The sequence below is a fragment of the Nothobranchius furzeri genome, chromosome 5 (genome assembly GCF_043380555.1).
Source record: "Nothobranchius furzeri strain GRZ-AD chromosome 5, NfurGRZ-RIMD1, whole genome shotgun sequence".
Lineage (NCBI taxonomy): Eukaryota > Metazoa > Chordata > Actinopteri > Cyprinodontiformes > Nothobranchiidae > Nothobranchius > Nothobranchius furzeri.
Window position 1 is genome coordinate 40,855,249 of NC_091745.1, and position 21,387 is coordinate 40,876,635.

A 21,387-nucleotide genomic window follows, 5' to 3' on the forward strand; every position below is an offset into this window, starting at 1 on the left:
TGGTTTCATTTCTGCAGTAACATCGAGTCCATGAGGGAGCAGCTGGTTGGCCTTGGCCTTTGCTTCAACTGGGACAGAGTGAGTAGGAGCTATCCGCCATGTTGGGAGGGACAGAACCGTAAATGTGAACATTGTGCAGACGTTTCAGACGAACATGAGGGAAAGTGAAATGCTTTTACAAATACAAACGTGAATAATTGATCCTGACCATTTCCCTTGCTCAGTTTGGAGAAATAGCTCTCTGAATGGGAAGTGAGCCTCCAGCGTGCATCACTCTTTCCTGCAGATGCTCACTATTGAGCTGTTTTATGAACCCTGCCTTCTGCTGCAGACACACATTCTAACTTTTGACTAGAGCACCTGCTGTTTTCGTCTGCACCACAGTTCTTGTTTTCATGCAGGGATTATATTTTTTGACAGACGTTTGGGTTTTTGTTCGAAGCCTTCTGTCCCGACAGGAGATGATCTGCACCAGAACCCGACAGGTTTCAGTCCGTTCTTAGCTGATGTCTCTGCTGAATGTTTTACTGTTTTTCTGTGTGCTAAGGGTGATCTTGGCTGATCTCTGCCTCTGCCGTTTATGTGACACAAGAGCTGCTCTGTAAACCAGAACTGATCCTGTCTGATTTACTGAGATGTGTTGTTTTACTCGTCAGGCTATTTTAATCTAAATGATCTCTGTTCTGAGTGGCTGTGACACGTCACTCTGGGTTTTTTCGACAGGAAGTCACCACTTGTCTTCCAGACTACTACAGATGGACGCAGTTTCTGTTCATCAAGCTCTTTGAAGCAGGACTGGCCTATCAGAAGGAGGTAGGGATGGCCTTTACACTACAGTTTTCTTCCAGAAGGAGCCGTTCGTATTGGTTTAGGTGTGAAGTGCCAGACCCGTTGGAACCGGCAGACCTGTCACTCTGAGAAAAATGAATGAAAAGAAGGAAAGAAAGCTGGTTTGAAGCCTTTTGATTAGGGGTAATGAAATGGGACAGCCTTGAAATAAGCATTTCATCTTCCTATTAAACCCGAGCTTCTTCCTGAGCTGTGCTATTCAGCACCGAGTGTGTGGGTGTTCATCTGTGAGTGTGTTTGTGTGTTTTATCCAGGCTGTCGTGAACTGGGACCCTGTTGATCAAACGGTGCTGGCAGACGAGCAGGTGGATGAAAACGGCCGCTCCTGGAGGTCCGGTGCTCTGGTGGAGCAGAAGCTACTCACTCAGTGGTTCATTAAGACCACAAACTATGCTAAGGTATACCTGTTCATACCGTGTGTGTGTGTGTGTGTGTGTGTGTGTGTGTGTGTGTGTGTGTGTGTGTGTGTGTGTGTGTCTTATCTGATTGGCTGGCCCGTTTTTGTCTTGTGGGCCAAAAAAACGAGCAGAGAACCCCTGTGATAACAATCATGGCTGAAAGTTTTGCGGCAGCAGCTGCCGCCCTGCGTCTCCAGTCCTGCAATCAGACCCCTGGAGACCATCGTCTGTCCTGTTCTGAAAAGAAAACCTCACCAACAGGCTCTGAGGTTGGCCTCGCAGACTGATGAGCCTTAACCTTTCTGCACAGAGGTGAACCGGCCTGCTGCAGGGTACAACGAGCCCCTCTGGACTGAAAGAGCCACAGAAAAGAATGCTCATGCATTTTATTTGCTGCACAATGGTCAACGTCGGTGTGTGCATGTGCCACGCAATGATTTCAAACTTTTACCTGTTATGTAAAGTTCATCACATCAACACATTTGGTTTTAATAGTTGCAGCAACAAATAAAATGAAGTTTCAAATGAGTGCGATTGGCCCTGTGATGGACTGGTTTGTCTCTCACCTGATGACTGGAGAAAGACGACCCTGCTGAAGAATAAGCAGTTTAGAGATGGACGGGTGATATCTGATAAGAGGTTTAATAGTTTGAACGAAAACTAAATGGCTTAAAAGATGGTATCTCACTGGGCGGTGACTGTCGGAAAGTCATTGCTATGAAAAAAGTGCACAAATACACACAAATCATATTGAAGACACTTTTGCAACAGTTTTGATACATGGTTGGGTCATGTGACATAACTGCAGCAGTCGTGCAGATGTTGTCTTTGTGCCATTTTATGGAACCAGGATTGTGACAATATTACACTTGTAACAAGTTTTGTAACTTGTAATATGTTTATGTTTATTCATTTGGCAGACGCTTTTATCCAGAGCGACTTACAATTCATAACCTGTAGGGCATGTCGTGATCTGTGGGGGGAACCGGAGTACCCAGAGGAAACCCACGCATGCATGGGGAGAACACGCAACTCCATGCAGAAAGGCCGCAGCCGAGTTTCGAACCTGCAACCCCTGTGCTGCGAGGCAACAGTGCTAACCACTGCGCCACCATGCAGGAGTATGTTTTGTTGCTGTGAGTTTTGTTTTGTAACATGTAACTTCGATACGCAAAACGAAACTTTTACTTTGTAACTTGCAGAAAACAATCAATGTACAAGTTTCAAATCACAACTTTCGAAACACAAAACTCAGTCTACAAGTACAAAACATTTAGTCCCAGTTCTAGCTTGCTTCCAACAGGAATTGTCTTCGAAAAGGAATCCAAGACTCATGATTGGCTGGTCGGACAAAGCCTGCCATTGGTTCTTTGGGAAGGAAGCTAGAATTGGGACAAAATGTTTTGTACTTGTAGACTTGAGTTTTGTAACTGTAGACTGAGATGTGTGTTTTGATAGTTGTGATTTGAAACTTGTACATTGAAGTTACAAAATGAAAGTTTCATGTAACGTGTTACAAAACGAGAATTACAAGTTACCAAATGGAAGTTATGTGTTACATAACATGTTACAGATTACAAAGCTTGGTACAAGTTGCATGTAATATTGTCCCAATCCTAATTCCATACCATTTCAGTTTGTTCACAATTCATTCTTAATTTATTTGCTCTCTAACCCCTCCCAAAGCTGCCTTGTATATTTCACTCTTTTTGAGTCACGTGGGTTCTGGATGGATGACGTTTGCAGATGTTTCATATTCCAGCAACATGAGCGCAGGTTCATGTGACTCACGCAAAGAACGGTTTGAGGCCTTTTGGAAACTTTGTTCCTGGTGCTTGTGTTTTGTCGCTAACAGTCACAGCTCAGGGAGAAACTCGCTCAATTTGAAAACGCAAGCAGCAAATCTTCCTTTTTTAGGGTGACAAAATAAAAAAGGATCAAATCACTCAGTAAAATAAAATAAAGTCCGACCAAACAACATACAACATTCTGTGGTGTGCTTTTGCTCAGTAATGATTTTTATTTACAGCGGCACCACCACAAAGGTTTCAGGGGGGGGGGGGGGGGCACGTGGGGGCCAGGATATTTATAGGGATGGGCATTGCCTCGTCTGACCTCCTCTTGGTGGCGCCACTGCTTATTTGTAGACTGATCTCACAGTGGTTGGATACTGAATTAGCCTGTTTGAAAATAGATCATTAATCATTTTAAACACATTAGACTTCAAATATATTTCAAAATAGAATATAAATTATCTCCATTTAGGACTTCTTAACTGTTTTTAATTATGCAATTTAAAGAGGAATGGTAAATTTGGCCGCAATGGTTTGTTTCGTGTGTGTGTGTGTCAGAGGTGTGAGTGGAGGTGGAAGCAGCCTACTGTGACAATGTGTTGCTGCATTTCTAATATTCTCTGATGATCAGAGAAGTGGGGGGGAAGGAAGGAAGGAGCAGGGAGGTGTTGGGAGAAAGAAGTGAGGGAGACGGATGGAGGAGGGAGAAGGAGGAGAGTGTCAGGTGGGGAGAGTGCCAAATAAGAAGTGATGTAATTGAACAGTGATTTCCTGCGTTGTGTCTGCACGTGTTCTGCTCTGCTGGACAACATTAGGTTCAGAGCGTGTTTAGTATCTCTGTTTATTTTACGGTAATAAAACATTTTGGTTTATTTGTGCAGGATCATCAAACGACTGCTGCAGTTTTTAATTTCATGCACAATCAAGCTTGTTGAAATCAGAAAAAAACATTGTCATCACGCTATGCCACAAACAGACAAATGATGCTTAAACTACTGAGTTTGTAGTTCTTTGACCGTATCGCTCAAGCATCCTAATGAAATAATAGAAACGCGAAGTCCTTCTGATGCTGTAGGCTGCATCGCACTTTCCTTTTATTGTGTATTATTTATCTTCAAAGTGCACTTTACCTCTCTCTCTCTCTCTGACACTAATCTTTAGTTATTGCCCTACCATGCTTTTGCTTTCAAGCTTTTCTTAGTTACCATGGAAACCTCTGTCCTTTCCTTTCTGTACATATTTCAGTTACTCCAGCTTCAATGCCAGACCCCCCCCCCCTCTCTCTGTGTGTGTGTGTGTGTTTGTGTGTGTGTGTGTGTGTGTCCGCTGCCAAGACAAGTAAAAACACTTGCTGTCTGTAACGGTGAACCTCTCTGTTGCTGCTGGTTTTCATTCATTGCCTCCAGACTTCCTCAGTCACACAGATTTATTGTGTTTCGTCACTTTTCTCCGACTCTGAGGCGGATTCATAAGCATAACACTCCCTCCCTTTTGGCAGGGAAGACTCCAACCAGTGTTTATGTTTGTGTCAATAACTCCACGATGAAGCAGTGCACGCTGAGCAGCACAGGGAGGGGGATTGTGGGTAATACATTATGGCAATCTTTACCCACAAAGAATAGAAGAATATTTTTGGCCTGCTCTTTATCTGTTTGCATAGCTTCCTTTAAACACTCAGTGAGTAATTGTTGTGTGCATGTGTGTGTGTGTGTGTGTGCATGTGCGTGTGGGTGGGGGTCATTTCTGAAGCTCCTGCTGTAGGATATAGTCAGTTGGAGTAAACTTAGACCTGCCTCCAAGTATTTTAGACCTGATTTTTATGGCTATATGTTACAAAGCTGCTAATATTTTTCAACTGGGCATCATTTCATTCATTTTCAACAACGTTTCAATGGATGTTTCCAGAGATTAACGGTAAAAACGACACATTGTCTCGTTAAGAATAAACCAAGAAAGCTAAAAATGGCTAGTTTACCACCTTTGAAAATGCCACATTCTGTGTATGCTAGCAAAAAAAAAACCACACAATTAGGGGTCAGGGGACGATGGAGGTTGGGTTCATAGTTGGTTCTGGAGATTTTGACTCTAGCAACTCAGCAGAGCTTTGTGTCTGCGTGTGTGTCACCAGTCGGTGTTGTACCATTTCCTGATTCAGTGACTCCAGAGGAGACCGAACTAAGGGCTTGTACTTTAGCATTTTTTAATGTAGCTTGCTTTTCCAAAAACAAACACCACACCTCGAAGATTCAAGTGAAACTCTAAAAATTAGAATATGGTAGAAAAGTCCATTTATGTCAGTAATCCAACTTAAACTGAGAGACCATCTAAAGGCTCGGGAACCCTTTGCAGGTGTTTTGGATGCATTACCTGTGAGTGTGACACTTTGAGTCTAGAATATTTTTAATTTTCACAATATTCTAATTACCGTAATTTCCGGACTATAGAGCGCACCACAATATTAGCCGCACTGGGCTAAAAGCCGCAGATATCGACTGAATTGAAAACGTAGTTTAACTGAACGTAACTAAACTGATCAGTATCAAACAAAACAGAAAAGTTATTGATTTGTTTATTCATCTTCCTCTTGCGCACTAAAGCCATTAAAATCCTCTTCTTCAGTGTCTGAGTTGAATAGCCTCAGAAGAGCTTCGTCACATACCTTTTCTGTGGCGATGTCAGTGTCGCTGTCCGTGTTGCTGTCGTCATCCCCGGGTGAAGCTGGCTTGAATGAGTTCTTCCCGCTGCCGTCTCCAGCGCCGAACCACAGATTCATTCATGCCAGGCTTACGTGCGGCAGCACCGTTTCCCTCCTTTACTGCCAGATCCATGGCCTTCAACTTAAATGTGGCATCATATGAACTCATGCATGTAGTTTCCATGATGAGGGGGTATGGATTCGAAAAACATTCTTTGTGGTGCCGGCTGCTTGCATGTGCTAAATTAAAATGAGCACTTTCTTCGATTTCCACTTTTGACTTCCACCTGTTTCACTTTCTGCTAAAGCGCCCCCTGCAGGTGAAGGAAAATCTTCAGTAAAGCCACACCTCATTATAAGCTGCATGGTTCACTGCATGGGGGAAAAGTAGCGGCTTATAGTCCGGAAAATACGGTACTGATGTAAGATTTTCATAAGCAGTAAGCCACAATCATCCCAACTATAAAGGCTTGAATTAATGACATAAATAAACTTTTTGCATATTCTAATTTTTCGAGTTTGCCCTTCATAATATGTTTTGTAACCTGAGGCTGATGGGTTGTGCTTTGAAAGAGGCCACACTGAGTTAACCCATTCATGCCCATGCTCATCAGAACGTGTCTTTTCCACACTGAGGTGGAACATTATCTTCTTTCTAACTTGAACAAAGTCTGCAAGCCAAATGTTGATCTTCTCTGCTTCATCCAGCCTCTCCTGGATGCTCTGGAGGACCTTCCAAAGTGGTACGGAGTCAAAGCCATGCAGGCAAACTGGATTGGAGAGTGCACCGGCTGCTACTTTGATTTCAAACTTAAGGTAATTCTCTTGTTTCACACCTCGCCCCATCCTATCTTGCTGTTTGGTGAGTGATTACATAAAAAAGCTTTCAATTGATGACTTAATTTGCTTTCAGAAGACACTTCCATCCGTAATTAGCCATTTTCCCCATCCAAATATTTCACGGATCAGTTTAGTCTGGCTTATTTTTATATTTAACTGTCAATGGTTTGAAACTGAGTAGAGTGATCCCTCGCTACTTCGTGGTTCATTTATCACGGATTCACGACTTCGCGGATTTTTTCTTTGGAGCCTTATTCAAGGGAAATTTGCCGATTCGTGGTATTTTTCACCGATTTGCGGTATTTTTCTATGCGAAATATCAAGAAATTCCAATTTTTTAATCAATTTCATCATAAAATGCACTTTTTGTAATAAAACTATAAAAAAAACAAGTAAAAATTTTTTTCCTTGAGTTTTACCCACAAAAAGAGAATGTGATCATACGATAATTCAATATAGTACTGTACTGTAAATATGGTGTCCCTACTTCGCGGATTTTCACCTATCGCGGCCAGGTCTGGAACGCATCTACCGCGATAAACGAGGGATCACTGTAAACACTTGACAAACCAACGGCCACGCTCCTCAGAAGTCACATAACTCAAGTCTGTCTATTCAAACACCTTTGAATTTTCCACAGGGAAGTAGAAATGAGACAATGTGAACATTTACAACTTTTGTGCACACAGAGGAGTTTCTCCAGTTAAACGAATGATACCAGTTTCAAATAAGTGTGATTAATTAATTAGATCAGTTAGGAATGTGGAGCTTCAGTTTTCTGTTGGTTTTTGTTGAAGGCCCAATCTGTAAAAACATTCGATTCCTTCGCGCCTCGCTGCTCAGCGTGGTTTTTGCAGCTACGGTAGCCCACACACATCAAAAAGGAAATGTGTCATTGTGGCAGAGCTCACACAGCTGTGGAGGAGAGGGAGACCCCGTAGCACTGACGGCTACTTCAGGGTCACACAGAAAACACCACACACCAGCTTTCATCTGTCTTTATTTACTGTTCCTGCTGCGTTCTACAGTCAGCGTCTCTCTCAGGGGTTGGAGAGCCCTCTGTCCATGTCCTGTGAATGTATGAAGAACAGGCTTGATCCTTCATTTGCAGCAGCAGCTGTGTCTTCTCACTGCCACATCACTCGTCTCCCTCTCCCCCGCAGCCGTGCACGCACCCCCACAGTCATCATCGACTTCCAGGTTCGATCCAGCGATCACATGTAGTTAGAGCAGTGTAAGCAACTCAAGGGGAAGGGGCAGAATTTCCCCAAACCAGCAAGGCTTCCACAGAGAACCAGCGCCACCCCGCGCAACCAGTGTTGCCAACTCAGCGACTTTGTCGCTGTTCCTAACGACTTTTTGACCCCCTCAACGACTTTTTTCCAAAAAGCACCTAGCGACAAACCTAGCGACATTTCTCAGGACCCGTTGCTACTTTCTGTAGAAGTTTCTTGTAGATATTCCCCACAGATTAGCAACAAAGAATCCATTTGGAATCTGAACCGTTCTTCCGGGAGTAAGGAAAGAGAATGATAATCTGCACATGTGCACGAGGACTGACCAATCATAAACCGTTTTCGGCTGGGCCGATTCGCCGAAGACAAAGGTACAGCTGCAGAGCTGGAGACCGCCGATGTACGTCTGCTGCTGCTGCTGCATGCTCACGCTTCAACTAGAGACGGCGCAGGCGTCAACCTCCGATCTCTGGTTCTGCAGCCGTCAGACACTTTGGTTTTTCCTGCATTTGGCAAATAAAGTCATCGGGAGTTTCAACTACCGTCCCGTTTACACACGCAGCTCTGTGGCTCATCTGAATTTCCTTCAGAGACACAGGGATCGTTACACCATGAGACACCCGCTCCCTTTTGCTCGGTGCGCCGTTATTATCACGATGGAGAGAAAACACAACAGAGAAGTTGAGAAACTATGATATGTAAAAAAAAACAGCTTTTTAGGAAAATGTCTGTGAGAATGAGGAGAGCAGGAGGTCTGAGTTATATCCTACAACAGAATATCTGTCTTAATGTCAATTTATTGATACTTTTGGAATTTATTGTACATATCAAAGCAATTTGGGCCATTTTAATCATACTTATTAATAACTTTAATACATAACATAGGTTTTGTTATTTTCCTCCCTTTTAGTATATCTTTTAGATGCTATGGGGAAAATGAACGCCAGTGTGGTGTGATGACGTCATCAATATGTAAATTAGTATGTGACGTCACCTGGCAACATCTAGCGACTTTGGGGGGAACTTCAGCTACTTTCAGTCAAAAACAGTTGGCAACACTGCACTCAACATTTAGAGGGAGGAAAACATGAATTTCCTTTTAGGTGTGATTGTAAGGTAAGGTTTTCCTATTAGCCAGTGTGTAAACTGATAATTGTTTTGCTTTAGCTGTGGTATTTGATGGTAGATCATCCAGGACGTGATGTTCTGAAGGACTGAGGACTTCTTCTCCACAACAATCAGGATAATAAATAAACTAAAACCCTCTACCGTCAGTAGAACGAAAATCTGTCGTCAGCACAAAAATAAACCCAGTTTAACTTGAAACTTGTTTATTGCTGCTGTTTCAAAATGCATCACTTCACCCAGCTACATGTCTAGATTTTCATCATGTCCTTTTGATCTCTTAAGCTAAATCTACCACTTCATCTGTTATCTTTTATCATTGCATTCACATACAGCAACATAAAAGGCTTTTTGGTTCTTATGAATCAGATAAAACCATCTTTTGAAAACCTTTAGTTGTGTTTCGTTCGGCTCTGTATGATTTGCAGAATTATAAAATGATTTAATTTAAACAGAAAACCAGCGGGACTGCTGGCTCCTTGTTCTACTCTTCTGTTTTTCTGGAGATGAGAATGAATTTTTGTTTTCTTTAACGTCTCAGGTAGACGGTAAGGAGACGGGGGAGACCCTGTCAGCCTTCTGCTCCTCCCCAGAGACGGTGTTTGGGGCAGCTTACCTGGCCATCCTGCCCTCCCACAGACTGCTGCATGGAAGCAGCTCGGTCCGCTCGGTGTTACAGAAAGACTTTCAGCCTGGCAGAGGTGAGCCTCACTCCAGTTATAGGTGCGGTCCTGGTTAGGAGGTAAATGCTAATAAATCACAAATTCTCCATACCAATGCTGCCAGATTTGACCTTAAAACTGTGTTTGTTTAAAAGAAGTTCAGTAAAGAAAAGATGATCTTAGTTTTGTGTACATTAAGATTGATTGAATCTCTGCAGTGGACCAGGTGTTTGTGAACCGAGACTCTTCTGTAGCCGTCTGTTTTGTTTCTTCTGTTTTTCTCTGCAGACTCTCTAACAGAAGTCAGAGCTCTTAATGTGTTTACTGGCCTGGAGGTTCCTGTCATCATCTCTCAGAAGGAGGCGTTTGATGGATACCTGGACACGGTGCTCGGTGAGTTGTTTGGCTTGTGCAAGCCGAGCTGTCACTCATTTGTAACATCTTAAAGATCCCACTCCTGCTGTGTGTTTGTGCCATGCCGTGTTGTGTCTATATGATGTAAACCTGCAGATGTTTGAGTCAGAGTTTAAACCCAAGGGAAGGCCCTCTACTCCATCGCTACTGGGACGTTTTCTGCTTACTCTCTCCAGGGATTAGTTATCCTTCTAGTGCAGGTTTCACTGCAGCGCTGTGGTGTGTGTGTGTGTGTGTGTGTGTGTGTGTGTGTGTGTGTGTGTGTGTGTGTGTGTGTGTGTGTGTGTGTGTGTGTGTGTGTGTGTGTGTGTGTGTGTGTGTGTGTGTGTGTGTGTGTGTGTGTGTGTGTGTGACAGGTGTTCCAGACTGCAGTGAGGAAGATCAGTCTCTGGCTAGAGCTCTGAATCTGAGCTGGACTACGGTTCTGAAAACCCAAGGAGACGGGACACAAACTCTGATTAATTCTAAAGAGGTCAGCATCGATCCTGAAATTGTTCTTAATGTTTAATAATCCATTTGTTTAATATCATCTTTGTGTAGTTCTCAGACCTCAGCAGGGAGCAGGCGTTTCACTCCATTACCCAGAAGGCCAGAGAGCAGAGGGTTGGAGGTCACCTTACCAGCCCCAAGCTCAGGGACTGGTTGGTATCCAGACAGCGGTACTGGGGAACCCCCATCCCAGTGGTGCACTGCAGCTCTTGTGGCGCCGTTGCTGTCCCTGAGGAGGAGTTACCTGTTATTCTGCCAAAGGCGGCGTCTCTCACGGGAAAGGGGGCGTCACCTCTGGGAGCTGTGCATGACTGGGTCAACTGCAAGTGTCCCAGGTGGGAACACACTCTAATGCTGTTTTCATGTTCTGATGAGAAAAGAGGAGAACTGAAAGTCGTATTTGTCCTGTGTCGTCATCTGTTGACTCAAACGTCTTCTCCCATAACCGTCCCCAGATGCGTTTCCTCAGACTCCTGCAGGTGTTGGATTGTTTCTAATGCTCCTTTTGTCCATGTTTGTCATCAGAGACCAGAATTACTAGATCTCTGACCACCTCAGACACACTTTATTTCAATATTTACTCATGAGTCAAAACTCATGTCACTGTCTCTGCGTCTGCCTCTTACTTCAGTGTTTCACCTCTTTTACTTTATAGTCCCGTCATCCAGGAAATTTGGAACAGTACTATGAAAAGGGCTAGAAATAAATGAGCTAATTCTTTAAAAAACACAGGAAGTGTGTGTGTGTGTGTGTGTGTGTGTGTGTGTGTGTGTGTGTGTGTGTGTGTGTGTGTGTGTGTGTGTGTGTGTGTGTGTGTGTGTGTGTGTGTGTGTGTGTGTGTGTGTGTGTGTGTGTGTGTGTGTGTTGTAAAACACCTTGGGTGGTTCTACGACTCTAGATGGTGCTATATAAAAACAAACCATTCACCATTTTACCGTTTAAAAAGAAAGGAAACGTCTGGAATGATGGAGTAATCACTTAAACCTGTATTTTCTGACCGCCATAAAGAAAATAAAATGAATATTGGAGCTACAATAATGTATTGATTTAAATCTAATTCAGACAACTTTGTTAAAAAAGTGGCTTCAAATGTTCAACCTTCCGAGGCTTAAGTCCACCAACAGTTTCAGATTAGAGACAGCTCAAAGACACAAAAACAGCATTGTGTTTAAATGTAGTCTTTCAAAAATGACTTTTTTCTATTAAAAAATCACCACATTAAAAAGAAAAGTTCTCGTGCTAGAAGCTGAAGTCCTCTGTAGGGGTCCGGGAGGTCAGGATGTTGCTATCTGACACAGAATGTTTTAAATGACACGTGGAGCTGTTCAAAGCTAGAGTTGCTAATGAACTAAGGCAGGGGTATTTAATTAGATCTGTTGGGCCAAACTGTCATGAGGCTTTGGCCGCCACTCATTATGTACTCCATCTCTTTTATCGTACCGTTGTCTTTTCGTTTTAGTCCGTATTCGTGCGACTCGGAGAGATGTTGTGGCTTTGCAAGTGAAAAATCACAGCTTCGCTGCTAGTTTGGAGTCGGTGTCTGTTGATCCCCTTGTACTCTAGCGATTGAACAGATGACGTGACGGACAAGGCTCGTGGGTTTTCTCTCAGCGTTTTGTCAACCTCGCGTCTCCTCTTTCTGGTTTTCTGCTGTTATAAACTTAGCAGTGTAAACGGTGGAGCTCCATGCCTTAGATATATCACAAAGTGTTGTTAACTGTTACGCTTACAATTACATCGCATATTTTAAACAAATAATTTACTAGGAAGGTATGTTGGCAATGGGCCGGTCCAAAATGACTGATGGACCAGTTTTGGCCCTTGGGCCGTCTGTTGAATGGGGCTGATCTGAAGGTTTGCACAAAGTATGAATACACATGTGCACGTGTACATGTGAAGAGGCTTAGGTTATGCAGATCAAGCGGTGCAACATCATGGAGGGTCTCGCTTGTTTTAGCAAAACAACATCAATCTACAGTCTGCACGTTCCACAACCGGACTGGTGCCAGTCAGGCTTCCTGCTGTGCACATCTGTCAGCCAGGCAAAATATTTGAGGCTCTATGAAATAAAAATTCTTCAGTGGAAGTCAGCGCAGCGGCAAGCATGACAAATAATAACTTCCCAGTTCCTGAATGGTGTTTCTGGAATCATTTTCTGTGTGATCATACGCAACAATGCTGGTTTCATATTTTTGTTGATGTCTTTGAAGAAGAAGAAGAAACTGTATTTAACAATGTTGATCATTTATGGCCTTTATTTGCTATTTGAATTATAATGATTTAATTTACATCTATTTAGGGAACCATAAGACATAAGATTCCATAGTAAATATGAAATCAATCTTATGGATCTTTGGGTAATTTTAACCAGAAGATTGGAACTTTTTATTGCAGGGATTATGTAACACTTCGTATTAACTGAGAGACAACAGAAGAGAGAGTCACCTTTAAAACGTTTAAGAAGATTTATTTCTAAACAATTTTAAACAAGACTAACTCTAAACTCTAAGTGAATGGATGGATCTTGGTGTGAATGAGACGTGAGATGAATGGTGTATGTGTGAGTCATGTTGTCATCAGAACTCTCGTATCCAGAGAAGCCTGAATGATGAAGTGATGTTTTGCTCTTATGCTATGATCGGAGTTTCATAAACACATGAGACGCCATTTGTCGCTCCACACATACCCTTCAGGATGAGACCTCCGTACAGATCCAGAATGCCAGGTCCTCTGACCCCCCTTCGGTACCGGAGCCGATGAAACAGCATCAGCAGTACGACAGACTAGTCTTTGGATTGTCTCCAGGTAAAAAGCGACAGTTGGTTGACAGCGTCAGATGGACCCGGAGGGTCAGTGAGTTCAGCTTTTATTCTGAAAGGAACCGTTGCTTGGTTGGTAAAATGCAACAGATTTTATCCAGCTTGTTGGTTCTTTGATCAAAAAGAAAGTCCGGGTGGCCGGTCCGATACTTCTCTTAGAATGTGGTGAACTGTCTTAAGATGGCGTGGGGACTGGTTTTATTAATCTGGATGTTTTGATTTCTGGTCAAATCAAAGTTGGCAGATTAATAAACACCACAGAGACTATACCACGCTTCAGAAAGGAAGGTTCCGATTGGATGAGAAAGATAAAATGTGTCATGTGACTTTTAAGCATTACGTGGATCAGGATGTGCAGCTAGATTAAAGTCATAGTACTTATTAATATTAAAATACCACTGATCGTAAGCATTGCAATTTCACAGATAGGTTCACATTTTATTATTGGACTAACACTTTGTTTGATTAGCTTTATTAAAAATAGAAAGAGTTCTTTGATTTATTAAAAAGAAAGAGTTCATCTTCTTTCTTCTCTTGAACTGGAAAGGAAACAGTTTTAGAAGCAAACACATGCAGATTAGTTCTTCCTGAGGAGAGAGGGTGGAATAGCTCCTTCATCACGTTACAGACTATAATGTGAACTTTATTTTGTATCATTGATTGTTGCGCCTCAGGATCGTACGAGACAATAAATGAAACTTTTGGTAAATCACAGGGTGGACCTAACCAGTGTCCAGCTTAACTGGGAAAAAGATCATTTCTGTTTTTATTCCCTGCAGCTTGGGACAACGGCGATAATGGAGTGTAAACATCCGACTTATCATCTTGTTACGGTGGCACCACGCATAATCTGTGTTAACAGGTCTAGGAACACTTAGTTTTGTGGAAGCTACAAATCTGCAAGTTTTGATTGTAAACAATAATTAGAACGTAGAGATTTTGCTATTCGCTCAGCAGAAACTTGTAAAAGTCTGAGAAATCGTGTTTGAATTTGTTTGTGAAGCAGCTAGAGCTCTCTACTCGTTGGCTTGTGTGAAACCTGCGGCCCTTGGACTCGTTTTTCTCACGATAGAGCCGTGAGTAAATCATTGTGTCACGACCTGATGGAGGATTAGCATGATTAGCCCCATTTGTCTGCACTGAATTGTAAATGCGTTATATTTTTTTCCAGAACAACATGAGTGATCGGGGAATTGAGGCTGAGTATATGCGAGGGAGAATTGAATTATGTGTAGGCCCTCTCCGGTGACATTCTCCTCCCTATTTCCTGTGTGTCCTCAGGAGAGCGGCTCTAACCAAACGAGCTCGCTGCCAGGCAGGCTGAGAGGACCAGCAGCTTTACAGGAACATGGAGACGTGTGTGAGGATTCCTTCTGTTATGCAACGAGTGGCATCCGTGTCACGAGCCACATGAGGTGATGCTGGAGGTTGCATGAGCCAGCTGCGCATGGGCGTGCGTTAACCTTTTGTGTGCAGCCGTGGTCACGCGTCGCTCGGCGTCTCCTCTGTGTTCGGAAAAGCAGAATGATGACTCAGCCGGTGTCTCCAGCGTCCCTCGCTGACATGGGAATTCCTCTCTGAATGAGACTTATTACTGCTGAACGCTCCACGCTGATTAAAACAAAACTCACTCAGTCACAGAGGGCACAAGTCATCACACTGGTTTCACGCCCCTCCTCAAAGCTCCCATAATTCCACTCATCAGTAACGACTGGTGTCAACAAAAAAAAAACATCTAGATGCCACCGTCTCCCCTCAGTTGTTAAGTGTTTGCAGAAATTTGTTCTCTTCCGCTCGTCGACCATGTCCAATTAAAGTTTGAGTGGAACACAAATGAGCGGGTGGGTGAAAGATGGGCAGGAGAACCGGTTTTATCTGTCCTTGAGGAAGTCATTTCCTGTGTGTTCGTCTCATCTCTGCAGCTCTGGAAATTAGCCTGCCAACTGAACCCTGCTTCACTCTGGCCTGATTAGGAGTGTGTGTGCGTGCGTGTGTGTGTGTGTGTGAGTGAGTGAGTGAGTGAGTGAGTGAGAGATCTATGTAGGTAAACAAGGGAGGAACTCCTGGTTTGCACAACTCAAACACACTAGTCAGCTGTTACACACACACACACACACACACACACACACACACACACACACACACACACACACACACACACACACACACACACACACACACACACACACACACACACACACACACACACACACACACACACACACACACACACACACACACACACACACACACACACACACACACACACACACACACACACACACACACACACACACACACACACACACACACACACACACACACACACACACACACACACACACACACACACACACACACACACACACACACACACAGATGGAGAACTGTTGTCCTGAGAAAGGAGAACCTTTATGAATTGTGCATCTGTTAGAGAGCCTTTTGACTCTTTTTGGCTTCATCTCAACACGCACGCACACACACACCACTTGTGGATAATCCTCTAAGCTAGAGGGGAAAACACTACAAACTAATTATTCAACCAAATCTGAAGCAACTTCTTTCCGTGTGTGTGTGCGCGTGTGTGTGCGTGTGTGTGTGTTGGCTAACCTGGAGCTGTCAATCATAAACACAAGAAAGGAAACCTCCACTGTAACAGTTTCTTTCATTTTTATACACCTGTTTTAACGATGGATGGGACTTTATTATGCTCCTGGGTTTTCATGGTACCAAACAACACCTGACCTCCAAAACATTAACCTTGCTACACCTTAGCCTTGTTGCTAAGCAACCCTCAGCTCTTACCTCATCATTACAGCCTTAATAAATACACGTTGTGGAAGGTGGTTGGGGCATTTTTGCTCCTGGTTGAGTCTGTTGGTGAGTTTGCACTAAAAGGGTAAGAACAAAGACAAACTACAGGAGAAACAAAGCTGATGACTGAGGAGACGCTAGGAGCTGTTTTCTGTTTATCTTTCTGGAACTTTGATTTTGAATCAGTTGAGACTCACTGTGAACGTAAGAGGCAGATGCTCTCGCTGTTCCATCCGGTGATTTACGTCTGAACCTTGAAAATGTTCTCTAAACAACATTTTTGTTTTTCTTTAGTCCTCCCGTGTCTTTGTCTGTGTCCTCTCCTGCATGATGGCAGATTTGCGTTCTTCACCAAAGTGCTGTTTGGCTCAAACAACGGCTACGAGGCGGCGTTTCCAACTCAAACACACCATCAGAAGCTGGACCTGCCAGTTTGTTCACTGTTAGCTCAGGCTGCTTGTCAGGGCACAGGAACAGCTCTCTGGTGCCAGTCTGCAGGGACATGACGACCCACCGCACGCACGCACACACACACACGCACGCACGCACGCACGCACGGAGCCTGTTTTACTCCCAGCCATCGATGTTTTCTCGAGCAGATCCTTCCCCTGCTCTAATTTGTTGACCCCGCGTTAATTTGGTTCTCGCTTCTCCCATCTCTGTGTTCGTCTCCTCTCTCGTCTCTCAGATGTCGAGGCCCAGCGAGGCGGGAGACCGACACCATGGACACATTTGTGGACTCTGCCTGGTACTACTTCAGATACACAGATCCTCACAACCCAAACAGGTGTGTGTTGATTGTTCGTGAGAATTAAAGGGATAGTTTCAATGTGTTAAACTGGGATTCGGTTGAAATGCAATAAACATTATCTTAGCAGGAAGCTATGAGTGACCTCAGTTTGGAGAAACAGAGATTAGTTCCGGTTAGATTGACCAGCTAACTAGTCTGAGGAGGTAGTTTCAAACCTAGGATTGACTGATTAGTGTTTGTTGATAGCCTCAAGGGTAACCTGCTTCATTATCACTTGTAAGTCGCTTTGGACAAAAGCTAAATAAATAAACATAAAGTCGATTGTTGCCATCTTAAAATAACTAATCTCAAAAATGTTCTAGCTCTTCATGCTAACCCGGTTTTACATCAGGCTTAGATCACGTTATTACGGATTAATGATAATCCTGTTGGAATTACTCCAGGCTGTGCAGGAAGTGCTACATCTACACAGTTTTATCCCACTAAAATATTTGGCCCATTCCTCTTTACGGAATTGTTGTAGTTCAGCCATATTGGAAGGTTTCCACCAGCAACAGCCTGGTTAAGGTCAAAGGTCAGACATTCTCCTACAGGATCTTCAGCTGGAGAGCAGAATCCATGCTTCCATCAGTTACAGCAGGTGGTCCAGGTTGTGAAGCAACAGAGCAGCCCCAGACCATCACACTACCTCCACCATGTCTGTCTGCTGGTTTGATGATGGTGTTCTGGAATACATCGTTAGTTTTACAATCTCCAGGTTAGATTATTGCATCTCTCTTTATGCTGGGCTTGGTCATTCATCAATTCATCGTCTTCAGATGGTGCAGAATAGTGTCGCCAGGTTCCTCACTGGAGCCAGGAAAGGGAACCACATCAGTCCAGTGCTGCCTCCCTACACTGGCTTCCAGTCTTTTATCCGCTGCGTTTGAAACTTCTGGTGTTTGTTTTAAATTTCTGTCATGGAGGCGCCCCTCATTACATAGCGGCGCTCCTGAAACGATACGTCCCATCACGCTCTCTGCGCTCCTCTGATCAGGGCCTGTTAGTTGTCCCTCATACTAGGTGTCGGACTCGTGGAGACCGGGCTTCGTCATTTCTAGCGCCGTCACTCTGGAACCAGCTCCCACTGTCAGTTAGGCAGTCTACTTTTTTGCCAGACTTTAAGAGTCGCCTGAAAACCCACTTTTTGTTTAGAATTTCCTGAACATACATGAAGTTGGTTTACTTTTATGTAGTTTTGATTCTTTGCTTTAAATTCTGTAATCTCTTTTGTCATGATTGTATTTTGTTCTTCAGCGCCTTGGCCTCCCGTAGAGGGTGATGAAGGCGCTATATAAATAAAGCCTTGATTGATTGATTGATTGATTGATTAGAACATGTGGGATAGCGCAAACACTGCAGAATAGTTTTATAAAACTCTCCAGGGTCATCGAGATGTTTTTAGGCAAGTGGGAGACGCTTTGCTATTTTCGTCATCGTAGGTTTTTGTAAAAGAAACTGTCCAATTTTCAGCTGTTTTAAAGGAACATTAACCCACCCTTGAACTGGCGCTAATTACACTAACTCTTCAAATCAGTGGGATGTAATCTCTGTTTCTCCAAACAGAGGTTGTTCAAGCAGGTACAGCAGGTGAGATATTAGTTATTTATGCTTCAAAAGATCTGAACCGTCTCTTTAACTTTATCAGATGCATGAAGCTAGATGGTGCTAACTTCTTCACATCCTGGTCTTTAGGCATCATCTTTCTCAGCCACTTGAATGGTTTCATCTCTAATGGCACAGATGTTACTTTCAGTTTGTGTTTAAACACGTTAGCAGATCCGTTCGTGTCATCATTTATGTGATCTTTACTTTCCTTCTACAAACACATTTATTCTGGAGCCAATCTGTTTGACAACGTGTCTCTAAACTTGTGATTGGGTTCATTGCTTATCACTTGTCATTTACTCACATCGAACACACACACACACACACACACACACACACACACACACACACACACACACACACACACACACACACGCCCTTTTAAGTTCCACTGTCTACCATCAGAGATGATGGTGCCTCGGCGGTCACCTGCTGGGCTGCTGGCGATACCCAGAGCTTAACAAAAGAGATTAATTTCCCAGTGCCCTGACCCAGCAGTAGAGCTGATTTCAAACGAAGTGACTTTGCTTTTGCGAGCTGGACAGATTACGACGCAACAGAAAAAGCAATTACACTATTTGTGCATCTCAGTTGGCCTCCTGAGCCTTTCACACATGGCAGAGAAACGATGAAAAGGAGTAAGAGATGTGGGAAAAGTAGCGAATAAGAAGACGGAAATGAGAATGTGGTGTTTGCTGTAAGTTGTGTGGCCCAATGCCAACAAACAGTCAATCATTCATGGGTTTCTACAGGTTTTTTTTAGGTTCCTCTCTCTTTTGTTCAATCACCTGGAGAGCCCATCAGTTTCGGAGGAAAGGTGAAGGGCAGAGATTAATGACTGGTGTTAAAGGAGACGCTGTAAGATAGCAGTCTGCTTTAAAGAGCATCATTACCGCTGATTAGCTGAGCAGTGAAGCTAATAACACGCAGCTGACCCGTGGAGGTTCAGATACACAGTTTAACTGTAACACGTGAAACTGGATTTTCTCTGAGAGTGAAACCAGAGTGACAGGAGATGTTTCATGATGCTTCTGTTCGCCTCCTCCCCGGTTTATGTGTCTCAGAATCCGGCTGCCCCCTACAGGAAGCATCATAAAACCCTGCTGTTAAGCTGCAGCTAATGTAAAACTCCCCAAGCAGCAGCCTTCTTTATATTATAATAAACCAAAGTCACTTTATTTAGAAATTTCAGTAACATGCTTATTTAAAATATAGTACACTTCATAAAACACCAGGAGGACTAAGTTATAGATGATCCATATGCAAATATGAGCGGTGATGAGAATCAAACACCAAATATGAAATGTTGGAATCAGGAGGGTTTTCAGTCATCCGGGTCGTGGTGATCCTAGCGAAGGCACCCGGACTTCTCATCTGAGGATCTTTGCCAGGAGAAGTAAAACCTCTCAGGAGCTGGTGCAGAAGTCCAGTTACCTCCATTTGAACCTCCTAGGGTTCTTCATTAGGAGTTAAGAGCAGCACTCATTTGTTTGGAGTCAACTGATTACAAATGGAGAAATCAGTGCATGAGTTGTAAAATACTTCTACAACATTTGAACAATAACATTTGCATAAACTTCCCCAACTGAAGTACTGGGAAGAAAACAAACAAACAAATCTTTTATTTATTTTTGAGTTGGTGTGGGTAGGTTTTCTGTTACCGACTCGTGAGTTTTTTAATAGAAGCTAAACCTAAATGCAGAAGCAGCTGTAGGTCCGCCTCACTGTTCAGTATCTGGGTTGGAAGTCATCGCTTTGTAGTGTTACTAAATAGTATGCTGGGTTATGTAAATTGCTTTAAGAGCTCTTTATATTATTAACACCACTTGAGACCAATAAGCTGTGATACTCTATTTAAATATAGAATATCACCTTGCCTGGTCTTTATTTGTTTTAATCAGAGGATTCTAGGATTCTTTTATTCATTAGGGAAACGTATACTGTGCGTGGATGGAACTAAAAGGTGATGTAGAACCCATGTGTGAATGTAATGTAGTCAGAATCTCCGTATCTCAGAAAGCTGAGTTCTGGATGTAAAAGAATTTGGTTGAGTTAAGCTACGGTATGTAAATAGATTATTATCAAAACCACATTCAGACGCAATCTCACTGTGTTCTACGTACCCAAACGGAGACGCCCTTTTGGATCTGAGATGTCAGGAGGGGGTCGGAGACCTCGGTACCGGAGTCCGTAGACTAAAGCCTGGTTCATGCTTCTCCGTCAGCTCCGCGAGGGACAGACACGCACGGATTGACGGAAGCGTTTTGCTCTCATACTTCTCCGTCTCCTGGAGAGTGTTGCAAAGCAATTCCCCGGCAGGACAGCAGAGGGCGTAACGCTGTTCTGTGGTATCCTGTCATGTATCGGTCCAAGATCGTGTGTTTATATTGTGTTTTTTGTAAATAAGAGACTTTTTAACTCAGAGAAGTTTGTCTCTCATCCTCCTCCACCTCTTCATGCGCTCGCCACCTCTAAACCCACGTTTCCTGTCATTTCCGTCCACAAATAAAACACTTGCTGCGCATCTTTTCACTCCTCCAGTCACGGGGGAATTAAACGTTCATGTTTTTAGAGTTCTTTCGCGAGGTATTCTTCAAGCTTCTCCGTGTCTGCCGCTTGTTATCCTCGGCTCTCTTTATCAGGGTATCCGCAGGTCCTTAAAAAGTCTTAAAAAGTCTTAAATTTGCTTTTCCAAATTTAAGACCTTAAAAATCCTTAAAAATGACAAATAATCCTTAAATAAGGTTTCCAAAGGTTTTAAATTACCAAAGACGCAATAAACTAGATTCTTTTATTTCTATTAAAATTTTGCGAATTTCTAGTTCAGCATTTTTTGTGTATGACGTTGGCGTAAGC

The 21,387-nt window shown here is 43.3% G+C and overlaps 1 protein-coding gene across 3 annotated transcripts in view; it reads left to right on the plus strand.

The window, feature by feature from the left end:
* The window catches only part of lars2 (leucyl-tRNA synthetase 2, mitochondrial), a 59,876-nt gene that overhangs the window by 27,867 nt on the left and 10,622 nt on the right, over nt 1-21,387 (plus strand). For 2 of the 3 annotated variants that reach the window (XM_015975925.3, XM_015975926.3), the window contains exons 5-13: nt 18-78; nt 724-813; nt 1,104-1,247; nt 6,444-6,551; nt 9,477-9,636; nt 9,886-9,990; nt 10,368-10,483; nt 10,552-10,835; nt 16,822-16,920. In XM_015975925.3, coding sequence (XP_015831411.3) covers nt 18-78; nt 724-813; nt 1,104-1,247; nt 6,444-6,551; nt 9,477-9,636; nt 9,886-9,990; nt 10,368-10,483; nt 10,552-10,835; nt 16,822-16,920 — 1,167 coding nt within the window. The remainder of the gene's footprint in view (nt 1-17; nt 79-723; nt 814-1,103; nt 1,248-6,443; nt 6,552-9,476; nt 9,637-9,885; nt 9,991-10,367; nt 10,484-10,551; nt 10,836-16,821; nt 16,921-21,387) is intronic. The other variant, XM_070550784.1, reaches the window with a different exon arrangement.